Raw genomic sequence first — 13,917 nt, 5'->3', positions numbered from 1 at the left:
TGTGACCTCAGAATGGTGTAATGTGAGAGTCTTGCAAAAGCAACTAGTACCTCAAAATTTAACCAAGTCATAACTGAAATTCTAAAATCTGTCCACTTTTTCATTTATTGTAAATCCTATTAAATTCTATCTCATTTACTGTAAATGAAATATTGCAAAAGGACATAGCTGTAGTACTTGGCACATGGGGCCTTTTACAAATGTTTGTTCCTTTTCTCATCTACTGCTACCAAATAAATAATTGAGAAAGCACTTTTGTCTTCTCATTTACATTTTAAGATGAAATTTAACAGTGGTTGCCTTCAAGGAGTTCACTCTAGTTGGAGGACACCAGAAAAAAAAATGCAATAATTATAATATAGTGCTGTAATAGCCACAGGATGCTACTGATATACAGGAGCTGCCTAGTAGACTGATTGGAAGTGGTAGGTAGAGAGGGTGGGGAGGAGGAGCCTGGGAAAATGTCCCAGAAGAGATCTTACTTGAGCTGATATTGAAGAAAGAGTAGGAGTTAGCCAGGCAAGAAAGGATAAACATTCCAGGTTGAGGAGAGAGCATTTTTAAAAGTACAGAAGTGGGAGAGAGCTTGGCATTTTTGGAGATCTATAAGCAATTCAGTCTGATTGAATACAGAGTGAGACTGAAGTTGTATACTGGGATTATGTAAAAAATAGCTTTGCATGTTATGATAGGAAGTTGAACTCTATCTTTTAAATGATGGGGCACTATTGAGGAATTTTAAGTAGGGAGTGAACTGAAAAAGTTTCATTTTTAAAGTCTATCTGTCAACATTGTCAAATAAGAATTGAACCAGATAAAGACCAGAGGCAGGGAGGCCAATCAAGAAGTTATCACTTTAGTTCAGGAAATAAATGGTGAAGGTCTAAAACAGGGTTTATAAACTCAAATGAAATGAGTGCAGCACAGGTAAAAGTGAGAGCTGTAACCAACTGGAGAGTGTATGCTTTCTCTGAAACATGTAGCTGCTACTTACCTTCAGCCTAGTTTTTGCCAGATCTTCTGATATTTCAAGAAAAGTTGGAAATCTGGGTTCTTTTGTGTGAAATCTCCCAATTTTTAATGCTGGCAAATATTTAGATTAGAAAAAATATCATGCAGTTCAGACAAAACATTCTGTGGGTTGGGTCTGGCCCACTAGCCACATTTTTAAACCTTTGGCCTAACATCTGATAGTGGTTGTTAAAATGATTGGAAGGACAAACTAGGTAGATTTTTGTAGTTAGAATTCATTGGATTTAATGATTGATCGAATGTAGCAAGGAGAAGAAAATGGAAAAGTGAGGATAATTTACCAGAGTTTTAGTTAGGGTGACCAGGTGCCACTGACTGTAAGAGTATTTGTGAAAACTAGGCTTAATGACACATATTGTTTTGCTTTCAGAGGCTTCTTCCTTACTTTATTTCTTTGCTGGTTTCCAGAGAGTTGACATTACTTGGTAAATAAGTTCAGAGAAGTGATTAATTTACTCTGTATGATTTGGTGTTGAAGATGTTGATTAAAAACATTACTTAGAAATCTGCTCTAGCATAGGAGAAAAGGAAAACTAATAATAATGATGTAATTTATAAAAATAGTCATAATAAAACTTTCAATTACCCATTTAATTAATTCTACTTATTAGTATGTCCAACTGACATAGCCCTCACTTGTCATCCCCCTCTCCCATAAATTATACCAGTGAAGTTACTAAATTAAAAAATAATTTATTAGTACACCATATTCACCTTTCATATAAAGTGCTCACCTAATACAGGCTATGCTAAGTAAGCTTACTTTTGTGGACTCATTAAATATCATCAAATACATTTTACTTGAACCATTTTGGTTGAAATTCTTCAGACATGAAAATACTGAATTTAAATTTGTTAATTATCTTGTGACCTTGGAGAGTCACTTTTTCTCTGGGGAAGTCTCGGTTTAAAACTGTAATACCAGTAGCAGAGACTAGATGACAGACTGGTCACTGGCTGGCTTGAGCATTGTTTAAAAATTATGAACCAGCTGACTACATTTAAAAGGTTAGTTCAGGGCTTCCCTGGTGGTGCAGCGGTTGAGAGTCCGCCTGCCGATGCAGGTGATGCGGGTTCGTGCCCCGGTCTGGGAAGATCCCACATGCTGTGGAGCGGCTGGGCCCCGTGAGCCGTGGCCACTGGGCCTGTGCGTCCAGAGCCTGTGCTCCGCAAGGGGAGAGGCCACAACAGTGAGAGGCCCGCGTACCAAAAAGAAAAAAAAAAAATCCTGCAGATATGCTTAAAAAAAAAAAAAAGTTTAGTTCATATAAAAATCTGGATTTCTGCGTTCTCTTGAAAAAGTAGAAGACTATAATACATAGTCTTCCGTTCTTCTGTGGCAACAAGAAGCTCAAGCTGAATAGCGCTTGCATTGAATAGACATGCGGTTTTCATTTCCCTATACTTATTTCAACTGTTTGGCCTCTATACCGCTTTAAGTTCATAATGTTTGGGCTAAATACTCTGAAGAGTTTCTGCCAGTTCAGGAATTCTTAGTGGGTCTATTAAGCATCCATAATAGCTGCAGTAAATGGAAAATTTGAGCAATTTTCCAGTTAACTTTAGGCAAAAGTGTTTCCTTTTCTTCTTGCCTAAATGCTTCAGGTAATTGTTTCTATTCGCTGATAATTTTAGTTAGATTTTGTATACAAAATACTTTTTTTGAATTGTTTAAGTAATAGGAATCAACACCACTTTTTAATCTACTTTATTTTATAATTGAGGAGGCTCTTTGGGTTCTAACCTTTATATATTCTTAACTAGAATAAAAAAATACATAAATATATTCATTTGTATGTGGAATAAACAATGGAAATTACCCAGCTCTTGTTCAACAGGTAGCTCCTGATTTAGTATGTTCTGAGAACAATTCTTGCATCACTAGTGCAGAGAATGAAGATGTGGCTCAGCATGTTTGACTTTCTTTTGAAGGACTAGATCATACAGCCTGTGACACTGACTGTTTAATTAAATGGGAGTAACTAGTGTTTACAGTTTAGCAACAGGGCCCTTCATAAGGGAAATCAGTTTCTAGGTTGTGGACAAGGTTTACTGGTTAGCATGTTTCCAATGTTCTTGTATGCTTTCTAGCAGCTGTCACAAACATTAACAGCATTTGTTCTCCATTTCCTTTAAAGTAAGCTTATATAAGATGGCAAAATCCCATATCTACTTAAGGAGGACAAACTTTGATATCTTTCACATGGTAAAAATCATGTACTCTATATGAATATAGAATAAAACATTCAATTTTATTTTTATCAGTTACCTAATTTAGTATTTCTCTTTTCAATTGTAGATTTTAAGAGGGTAGTACTATGCATGACATTTAAGGAAGAATTAATCAGGAGTTATGTCCATGAAATTAGATTATGGGTTGGTAGTCACAACTCCACCTAATAGCACCCCTTTGCCACAGAAGTGTCAAAGCAGGATCACAGTGTGGAAACACAAGAGTGCAGGATGTATTAGAATCTGAAACCTTTCTCAAGGATATGAGGAGCTTAGTAGAACTTTATTTACATATTAGAATATATTAACATGAACCTTTTAAAAAATGGGATTGAAACATCTAGAGGAAGAGGTAAGTTTCTATATGACTATTAAGTGTGCAGAAAAGAAATTAGGTTTGAACCTGGCATTGAGTTTAAGTTTTACTGTTTTTGCCATGGGGAAACTTGTAGATTTTTCTTTTAAATTTCATTTATCCTTTTGTCCCTGCTCTTTTTTTTAATATTTGGAATGGTAATTATTGAAAAACTAGAAAAGGACACAGACTTGCCTCAGGGAGGGCAAAGGGATTTTTTAAAAAATGTTTTACGTTGTAAATAAATCCTGAAAGCTAATGATTCTGGAGTTCCCTGAAAATGTTCAGACTAACTGAAGAATTTTCATTCAGTAATACAGTGTTTTAATTGAGGCATATGTTGTTGTTCTAAGATCCTTTGAAATTCTAAATTTTGGTTATGCTTCTGTTTAGATTTTTTAAACTCATTAATTAATTAGTTTATTTATTTTTGGCTGCATTGGGTCTTCGTAGCTGCACGCGGGCTTTCTCTAGTTGAAGTGAGCAGGGGCCACTCTTCGTTGCAGTGCGCGGGCTTCTCATTGCAGTGGCTTCTCTTGTCGCGGAGCATGGGCTCTAGAGCACAGGCTCAGTAGTTGTGGCTCGTGGGCTCCAGAGCACAGGCTCAGTAGTTGTGGCACGGGCTTGGTTGCTCTGCGGCATGTGGGATCCTCCCGGACCAGAGCTCAAACCCATGTTTTTTTTTTTTTTTTTTTTTTTTTTTTTTTTTTGCGGTACGTGGGCCTCTCACTGCTGCGGCCTCTCCCTTTGTGGAGCACAGGCTCCGGACGTGCAGGCTCAGCGGCCATGGCTCACGGGCCCAGCCGCTCCGCGGCACGTGGTATCCTCCCAGACCGGGGCACGAACCCGCGTCCCGTGCATCGGCAGGCGGACTCTCAACCATTGCGCCACCAGGGAAGCCCGGCAGGCGGATTCTTAACCACTGCGCCACCAGGGAAGCCCCTTCTCTTCTGATTTTAGTAAGCTGTTCACATAGTTTACTTTCAGCACACACTGTCCAACACATATGAAGGTTGTGTAATACCTTAAAAATGGAGAATCGTTAAGCAATTTCTGCTCTTTGCTACTTGTGAAAGTTCCTGAAACTCCTTAAGCTGATGTGGCAAATGAGAGAGAGCACTTTGAGTTCTAAAAAACTAGCCTGCATTTTGGTCCTGAAAATCACTTGCCGTGAACTTGGGCCATTTCTGGATTCTTTTTGGCACAATAGTTCTGTTGCTGCTAGAGCTTAACATTAGGGAAGTTTCCTAAGGAACTAAGATTCTGCTCAATTATTGAGTTCTCTAGGGTGATTTGTTTAGGAAGAAGTATCTGTGGCTTTTTGAGTTGCTTCACTAAGGACATCAATTAGAAAACTCAGAGATGGGTGATCCTTTACACCTGTGTTAGCTAAAACCCATCCCCAAGAACAGATCCAGCCCTGGGTATTTTATTCAACAGACCTAAATATAGGCTCCTAAATTTAGAGGGCAAGATGCTACTTTTAGCTTCCCTTCCTCAGAGGAGAACAGCACGCGCCCAGCTAAGGTCCATACGGGTTTCATTTAGCATTTGGGTAACTAGGAGCTCATGGAGTTTAAAGAGTTTTGCCCAGCAAGTGCCCAGGTAACTCAGGTAAAAGTGAGTAAAGCCCTCGAACTCTTCGCTGGGCAGAGGAGGCCCGATCGATGTCCTCTTGCGTGGGAGAGGTTAAACTTTGCCCACACCACAGCTGACCCGAGACGCCTTCCTGTCCAAAGTCCGGACACGGTTGGCAGGAGGCGCGGGCCCTTGCAAGCCATTTTCTGACAGGAATGAAGACGGCGGCCGGTTTCCCTGGGCCGGCGGGCTCCCCCAGGGTACGACGCCGTCCGGGCTTCCGTGGGGTGCAGACAGCAGGATCTAGCGGGGCTGCGAGAGGAAAGAGATGGGGGCTGGGGCTGGGCCAGGCGCCGGCACCCGGGCCGAGGGGGCGCGTCGCGCTCACCTCGCCGGGCTACACCGAGGGGCTTCCGGGAGAAGCCTCGCCGTCGGCACCCGAGGTGGGGACTCCTGAGACCTAGTCCTGACGTTCGGGGCGGTGCGGCCCACACCACAGAACAGGCCCGGAGGTCGAATCCCATTCTCTCAGCCCCAAGCCTCTAGATTTCCAAGGCTGGGTAGCTCCGCCAGGTAGAGCCCCGGCCCCTTTAAGAGAGAACGACCGGGACACGTCTACTAACCTCGCGCGAAGTAGGAGGGGAAATTAACGGAGTCCCCGCGACCCCGCCTCCGTGCGGAGGTCTGGCCGAAACCAAACCGAGGGGTAGGGCGGCGAGGAGAGTGCAGGTCGCAGGCTCGTGCGGGCGGGCTTGGACCTTCGGATCTTCAGGACGCAAAGCGTAATCTAGGGGCCGAAGCTCCCCGGCTGAGCAGCGTGGACACTTGAGGCCCGTAGGCTCCGTTCATCTCTGGCACCTCCCCGCAGCCGGCTTCTCAGTGGTCTGCTCCGGTTGCCGGGTGCGGGTTTGGGTTCCGGACCGAACGCTGCGTGTCCGGTGCCGCTGGTGGTGGCTCGGCCGGGCCTTGGATACGGCGCCGACTGCCAGGGCAGCCTTGACTCCATGGAGGGCCCCGGGACTGTCTCTCAGCCGCACTTGGGGCTGGTCCTGGGAAAGCTTCGCCGGGTGAGTCCAGGCGCGATCCGGGTCACTTGGCTCAGGGGTCGCGGGAGACGCCCGGGGAAGGTAGCAGCCGACTTTGGCTTTGGGGTCTCAGCGGCGGTGGTCGGAGGTCCTGAGGCCAGTTCTCACCTGTCGCCGGGCTACGGCCTGTGTCCGAGACAGTAGCCAGGTTCCTAGGATGCCTGGGCGGTTTTTTTGTGCGGTGTAAGGGGACCTGGAGATCAGGAAGGTGAACAGAGCATTAGCTTAGCAGGACTTTACAAGGGTGTGTTTCCTGATTCCTAAAATGAATTAGCCTTTCGGTCGTGTTATTTATTTTGAACAGAGGTCAATAACACGTGGTTTCCCCGACAGTGAGAAACTTGAGGACAGATCCTCTGAAATGAGTTCCTTATAGTACTGAAACTTCAGATTGCTTGGAAAGACACCTAAGCCTGGGTAGGGAATCGGTATTCTAATTCTGCGTTTTCTTTTAATAAAGAATGCTTTTTTGAGATGCTTTACCGTAAGTGAGATTGTTCTTCATTTCTTTCTGTGTCTCGTTAATGTGAGAGGTCGTGTTAATGTAAAATCTGGAGATACTGAGCTCCCAGTGTTCACAATTTCCTTTTTTTTTTTTTTTAAGGTTCAGTTTATAATCAGGTTGCAGGGATTTTTCTCACTAAGTGTTTACAGGTGTCTTTGTTGACATGTTTAGGGGCATTTATGTCGCCGTATTTTAAAAAAACTATTTGCATTAAAAATGTCAAAAGCCCCTTTAAACATTGGGGCAGTTATGATGATCGGTTTCTTGTGTACAGCAGACTGGGAGCAGTATTACTAGAGTGTAAAGCGGGCTCAGGGAGTTGATGTGCAGTGATGCTTGTTGGAGATGTAAGTTTGTTCCAAGTGATGTAGGTGCTGGAGAGCCCTTGAAGTATTGCAGTGGTTAGACTTTTGGTTTAAATAGATCTTCCTGATAGTAGTATGTAGGTTAGGTGTAAGGACAACAAAACTAGAAGCAGGGTGTAAGGGAGAGGTGACAGAGTCGTCAAGTAGGGGTAGAGAAGAGGGTACTGAATGGGAAATATTTAGTAGCTAAGAACTATAGTGGTAGGAATTTAATGATTGTATGCAAAGGATCAGAGAGAGAAAAGGAATCTAGAATGACTCCCAGTTTCTAATTATGGCAACTTACTCATTCAAAGAGATAAAATATATAGAAAGATAAGGATTTGTGGGATGAGAGAGAATTTCAGATTGCACATATTTCCCTTTCTTCACGAAAAACAACTCTGTGAACAGTATCTTCATCTGGATGATTTTTTTGGCTAAATGCACTATGCTAACAACACTGGCCTGGCGCCTAGGATAGCACAACACTGTTCTGTTTTTAATTTTTTTTTTAAGTTAAAAAATAATTTTTTATTGAGGTATAATCATATAACATAAAATTTACCCTTTTATAGTATCGAATTCAGTGATTATTTTTTATGTTCATTATATTGTGCAGCTATCACCACAATTTTGGAATATTTTTATCACCCTAAAAAGAAACCCTGTCCTAACCCATTCCCAGTTCTCACCGCACTCCATCCCTGGGCCACCACTAATCTACTTTCTGTCTCTATGAATTTGTCTATTCTGGACATTTCATGTAAATGGATCATACGATATGTGGCCTTTTGTGTCTGGCTTCATCTACTAAGCACACTTTCAAGAGTCTTTCGTGTTGTACCATGTAACAGTACTTCATTCCTTTTTATGGCTGAAAAATATTTCATTGTCTAGATATACTATATTTTGAATATTTATTCATAGTTTAATGGATATTTGGGTTGTTTGTACTTTTTGACTACTATGACGAATGCTGCTATGGACATTCATGTACAAATTTTTTTAATGAATATTTTAAGTTCTCTTGGGTATATACCTAGGAGTGGAATTACTGGCTCATATTTACTGTATGTTTAACTTTTGGAAGAACTGTCAAATTGTTTTCCACAGATGCTGTACCATTTTACACCCCCACCAGCAGTTTATGAGGGTCGAATTTCCCACATCCTCTCCGATACTTTTTTTTTCTAAATAGTCACTCTAATGATGAGTGTAAAGTGGTATATCTCGTTGTGGTTTTGATTTGCAGTCCCCTGATGACTAATGATGTTGAGCAACCTCACATGTGCTTATTGGCCATTTGTGTTGTCTTCTTTGGGGAAATATCTATTCAGTTCTTTTACCATTTAAAAAATTGGATTATTTGTCTTTTTAGTGTTGAAGTCATAAGAGTTCTTTATACATTAACGAAATTAGACCCTTATCAGGTATATGATTTGCAAATATTTTCTCCTGTGGATTGTCTTCTTACTTTCTTGATGGTGACCTTTGAAGCACCAGGGTTTTTAATTTTGATGAAATCTAGTTTATCTTTTTTTTTCCTTTGGTTGCATGTGCTTTCGGTGTTATATCTACGAAACCAGTGTTTAAAATAAGGTCACAAATATTTACATCTGTGCTTCCTTCTAAGAGTTTTAGCTCTTACATTAAAGTCTGTGATCCATTTAAAATTAATTTTTATATATGGTATAAAGTATGGGTCCAGATTCATTTGCTAGCGGGTAGATATTCACTTGTCCCAATACCATTTGTTGAAAAGACTCCTCTTTCCTCATTAATTTTGTATTGGTACTGCTGTTAAAAATCAATTGACCATAATTTTTTTTAATTGATATAGTTCATTTACAATGTTATATTAGTTTCAGGTGTACAACATAGTGATTCAGAACTTCTATAGATTATCCTCCATTTAGAGTTATTATAAAATATTGGCAATATTCCTTGTGCTGTACAATATATCCTTGTAGCTTATTTACTTTATGCATAGTAGTTTGTACATCTTAACCCCCTCCCTGCCCCTCCTCCCTCCCCACTGGTAACTACTAGTTTGTTCATTATATCTGTGAGTCAGTTTCTGTTTTGTTGTATTCACTTGTTTTATTTTTTTAGATCCCACACACAGTGATAACATACAGTATCTGTCTTTCTCTGTCTCAGTCATTTCACTAAGCATAATACCCTCCAGGTTCCTGTGTTGTTGCAAATGGCAAAATTTTATTATTTTTTATGACTGAGTAACATTCCATTGTATCTATATCTGTATCTATCCCATCTTCTTTATCCATTCATCTGTTGATGGACACTTAGGTTGCTTCCATATATTGGCAATTGTAAATAATGCTGCAATGAACATTGTGGTGCATGTATCTTTTCAAATTAATATTTGTATTCTTCGGATGTATGCCCAGGAGTGGAATTGCTGGATCATATGGTAGCTCTATTTTTAGTTTTTTGAGAAACCTCCATAATGTTTTCCACAGTGGCTGCACCAGTTTACATTCCCACCAACAGTGTCCAAGGGTTCCCTTTTCTCCACATCCTTGCCAGCATTTGTGGTTTGTGGTCTTTATGACGATAACCTTTCTGACAGGTATGAGGTGATATCTCATTGTGGTTTTGATTTGCATTTCTTTGATGATTAGTGACGTTGAGCATCTTTTTATGTGCCTGTTGGCCATCTGTTTGTCTTCTTTGGAAGAATGTCTTTTGAGGGCTTTCACTCATTTTTAAATTGGGTTGTGTGTGTTTTTGACATAGAATTGTATGAACTGTTTATATATTTTGGATATTAACCCTTTATTGGTCAGGTCATTTGCAAATATTTTCTCCCATTCGTTAGGTTGTCTTTTCATTTTGTAGATGGTTTCACTTGCTGTGCAAAGGCTTTTAAGTTTAATTAGGCCTTATTTGTTTATTTTTACTTTTGTTTCCTTTGCCTTAGGTAACAGATCCAAAAAAATATTGCTATAATTTTTGTCAAAAAGTGTTCTGCCTATGTTTTCTTCCAGGAGTTGTTTTTTTTCTTTTTAAAAATTTATTTATTTAATTTATTTTTTTTTTGACTGTGTTGGGTCCTCGTTGCTGCATGTAGGCTTTCTCTAGTTGCAGTGAGACGGGGCTACTCTTCATTGTGGTGCGCGGGCTTATCATTGCAGTGGCTTCTCTTGTTGTGGAGCATGGGCTCTAGGCACATGGGCTTCAGTAGTTGTGGCACGCGGGCTCAGTAGTCGTGGCTCGCGGGCTCTAGAGCAGGCTCAGTAGTTGTGGCGCACGGGCATAGTTGCTCCACGGCATGTGGGATCTTCCTGGACCAGGGCTCGAACCCATGTCCCCTGCATTGGCAGGTGGATTCTTAACCACTGAGCCACCAGGGAAGCCCCCTTCCAGGAGTTTTTATGGTTTCTCATCTTACATTTAGGTCTTTAATCCACTTTGAGTTTATTTTTGTATATGGTGTGAGAAAATATTCTAATTTCATTCTTTTACATGTAGCTGTCCAGTTTTCCCAGCACCATGTATTGAAGAGACTGTCTTTTCCCAGTTGTATATTCTTGCCTTCTTTGTCATAGATTAATTGACCATAAGTGTGTGGCTTTATTTCTGGGCTCTCTATTCTGTTCCATTGATCTATGTACCTGTTTTTGTGCCAGTACCATGCTGGCTTGATTATTATAGCTTTGTAGTATAGTCTGAGGTTAGGGAGCGTGATTCTTCTGGCTCTGTTCATCTTTCTCAAGATTGTTTTGGCTATACGGGTTTTTTTGTGTTTCCATACAAATTTTAAAATTATTTGTTCTAGTTCTGTGAAAAATGCCCTTGGTAATTTGATAGAGATTGCATTGAATCTGTAGATTGCCTTGGGCAGTATAGCTATTTTAACAATATTAACTCTTCCAGTCCATGAACATGGTATAACTTTCCATCATAATTGACGGTAAGTCTAAAAGTTTATTTCTGGATACTCATTTCTACTCCATTGGTCTATATGTCTTTCCTTAGGCTATTACCAAGTTGTCTTTATTATTGTAACCTTGTAGTAAGTTTTGAAATAAGGAAGTATGAATACTCCAACATTGTTCTTCATTTTCAATATTGTTTTGGCTAATATGTGTGTAGATAGATAGACAGCCATACGTATGTATGTTTGTATGTATCTATGACTATATATCTCTGTAAAAGGAAATGCTATCCCTTGCATTTCCATATGAATTTTAGGATCTGCTTGTCTGTTTTTACGAAAGAGGCATTTGGAATTTTGATGGGGATTACATTGACTCTGTACATAAATTTGGAGAGTATGCCATCTTGACAATAGTAAGTCTTCCAGTTTATGAACATGGGATGTGTTTCCATTTATTTAGATCTTATTTACCTTCTTTCAACAGTGTTTTGTAGTTTTCAGAGTATAAGATTTCCACATAACTTTGTTAAATTTATTCCTAAGTATTTTATTCTTTTTTTTCTATTAATGGAAATGTTTTCTTAATTTCATTTTCAGGTGGCTCATTGCTGTTGTATAGAAATATGACTGATTTTTCTTCTTTGATTTTGTATCCTACAGCTTTCCTGAACTTGTTAGCTCTAATAGTTTGTGTGTGTGTGTGTATGTATGTATGGTTTAGGATTTTTTTTTTTATGTGTTAGATTATATCATCTTCAAATGGAGATAGTTTTACTTTTTTTTTCCCCCCAGTCTGGGTGCCTTTTATTTTTTTCTTGCCTAATTGCTTGGTTAGAATCTCTAGTACAATGTTGAATCAGTGTGGAGAGAGTGAACATCCCTGTCTTGTTACTGGTCTTAAGGTGAAAACTTTCAGCCTTTCACTATTAAGTATGTGAGCTGTGAGTTTTTCATAGATGCCCCTTATAAGGTTGAGGAAGTTCCCTTCAGTCCTAGTTTGTTGAGTGCTTTGATCCTGAAAGGGTGTTGGATTTTCTTAAATCTCTTTTCTTTGTCTGTTGAGTGATCATGGGTTTTTTCCTTCTTTATTCTTTTATTGGTTTAGTTTTGTATGTTGAACCAACCTTGTATTCTTGGAATAAATTCCACTGTCATGATATATAATTGTTTCTACATGCTGCTGGATTTGCTTTGCTAGTATTTTGTTGAGGATTTTGCATCTGTATTTATAACAAATATTGATGTGTGGTTTTCTTTTCTTGTGATATATTTGTCTGACTATCATATCAGGGTAATACTGGCCTCATAGAATGAATGAGTTAGGAAGAGTTCCTCCTCTTTTATTTTCTGGAAGATTTTGAGAATGATTGGTGTTAATTCTTCAGTAAACTTTTGGTATAATTCACTACTGAATCCAACTGGCCCTGGGTTATTCTTTTTGGTATCCACAGGGGATTGGTTCCAGGACCCCCATGAATACCAAAATCGGAGGATGCTCAAGTCCCTTTCATAAAATGGCATAGTATTTGTAAATAACCTATGCACATCCTTCCTCCTGTATATTTTAAATAATCTCTAGATTCCTTATAATACTGAATAAAATGTGAATGCTATGTAAGTAGTTGCCAATGTGTGGCAAATTTAAGTTTTCCTTTTTGGAACTTTCTGGAAATTAAAAAAAATTTTTTTTTTATCTACACTTAGTTGAATCTGTGGCTGTAGAACCCATGGATACGAAGGGCCAACTGTACTAACTTAGTCTGTTTATTTGTTTTAGGTCTAATCAGATTTTCTGTTTCTTCTTGAGTTAGGTTTAGTAGTTTATGTGTTTTTAGTAATTTGTCAGTTTCACCTAGGTTATGTAATTTGTTGACATACTATTGTTCTCAAGATCTTTTTCATTTCTGTAAGATTGCTAGTAATACTTTAATTATTGGTTTTAATAATTTGAGTCTTCTCTTTTTCTTGGTTAATATAGCTACAGATTTGTCAATTTTGTTGCTTGATTTTGTTGATTTTCTTCCCCCACAAAACCAATGTTTGTTTGTTTTTACCTTTACTGGAGTATTTTTGCTTTGTGTTGTGTAAGTTTCTGCTGTACAAAAAAGTGAATCAGCTATATGTATACATATATCCCCATATCCCCTCCCTCTTGAGCCTTTGTAAGAGTTTGAGAAGGATGGGTGCTATCTCTTCTCTAAATGTTTGATAGAATGCACCTGTGAAGCCATCTGGTCCTGAACTTTTGTTTGTTGGAAGACTTGTAATCACAGTTTCAATTTCATTACTTGTGATTGGTCTGTTCATATTTTCTATTACTTCCTGCTTCAGTCTTGGAAGGTTATACCTTTCTAAGAATTTGTCCATTTCTTCCAGGTTGTCCATTTTATTGGCATAGAGTTGCTTGTAGTAGTCTCTTAGGATGCTTTGTATTTCTGCAGTGTCTGTTGTAACTTCTCCTTTTTCATTTCTAATTTTATTGATTTGAGTCCTCTCCCTGTTTTTCTTGATAAGTCTGGCTAATGGTTTATCAATTTTGTTTATCTTCTCAAAGAACCAGCTTTTAGTTTTATTGATCTTTGCTATTGTTTTCTTTGTTTGTATTTCATTTATTTGTGCTCTGATCTTAATGATTTCTTTCCTTCTGCTAACTTTGGGGTTTTTTTGTTCTTCTTTCTCTAATTGCTTTAGGTGTAAGGTTAGGTTGTTTATTTGAGATGTTTCTTGTTTCTTAAGGTAGGATTTTATTGCTATAAACTTCCCTCTTAGAACTGCTTTTGCTGCATCCCATAGGTTTTGGGTCATCGTGTTTTCATTGTCATTTGTCTCTAGGTATTTTTTGATTTCCTCTTTGATTTCTTCACTGATCTCTTGGTTAT

General features: G+C 39.1%; 1 protein-coding gene across 4 annotated transcripts in view; it reads left to right on the top strand.

The window, feature by feature from the left end:
- Positions 1-3,466: 3,466 nt before the first annotated feature.
- MIA2 (MIA SH3 domain ER export factor 2) overlaps positions 3,467-13,917 on the top strand; it is a 91,206-nt gene continuing 80,755 nt past the window's right edge. The window contains exon 1 of one of the 4 annotated variants that reach the window (XM_007465785.1): positions 3,467-3,616. In XM_007465785.1, coding sequence (XP_007465847.1) covers positions 3,590-3,616 — 27 coding nt within the window. In that variant the 5' untranslated portion in view covers positions 3,467-3,589. Of the gene's footprint in view, positions 3,617-5,007; positions 5,234-6,153; positions 6,265-13,917 lie in introns of those variants that run through there. The other 3 variants (XM_007465784.1, XM_007465786.1, XM_007465783.1) reach the window with 3 other exon arrangements.

Source organism: Lipotes vexillifer, unplaced genomic scaffold, assembly GCF_000442215.2.
Source record: "Lipotes vexillifer unplaced genomic scaffold, Lipotes_vexillifer_v1.1 scaffold7, whole genome shotgun sequence".
In the NCBI taxonomy this organism is placed as follows: Eukaryota; Metazoa; Chordata; class Mammalia; order Artiodactyla; family Lipotidae; genus Lipotes; species Lipotes vexillifer.
The sequence above is the reverse complement of the archived record's forward strand: the minus strand, read 5'-3'. Positions and strand labels throughout refer to the sequence as shown.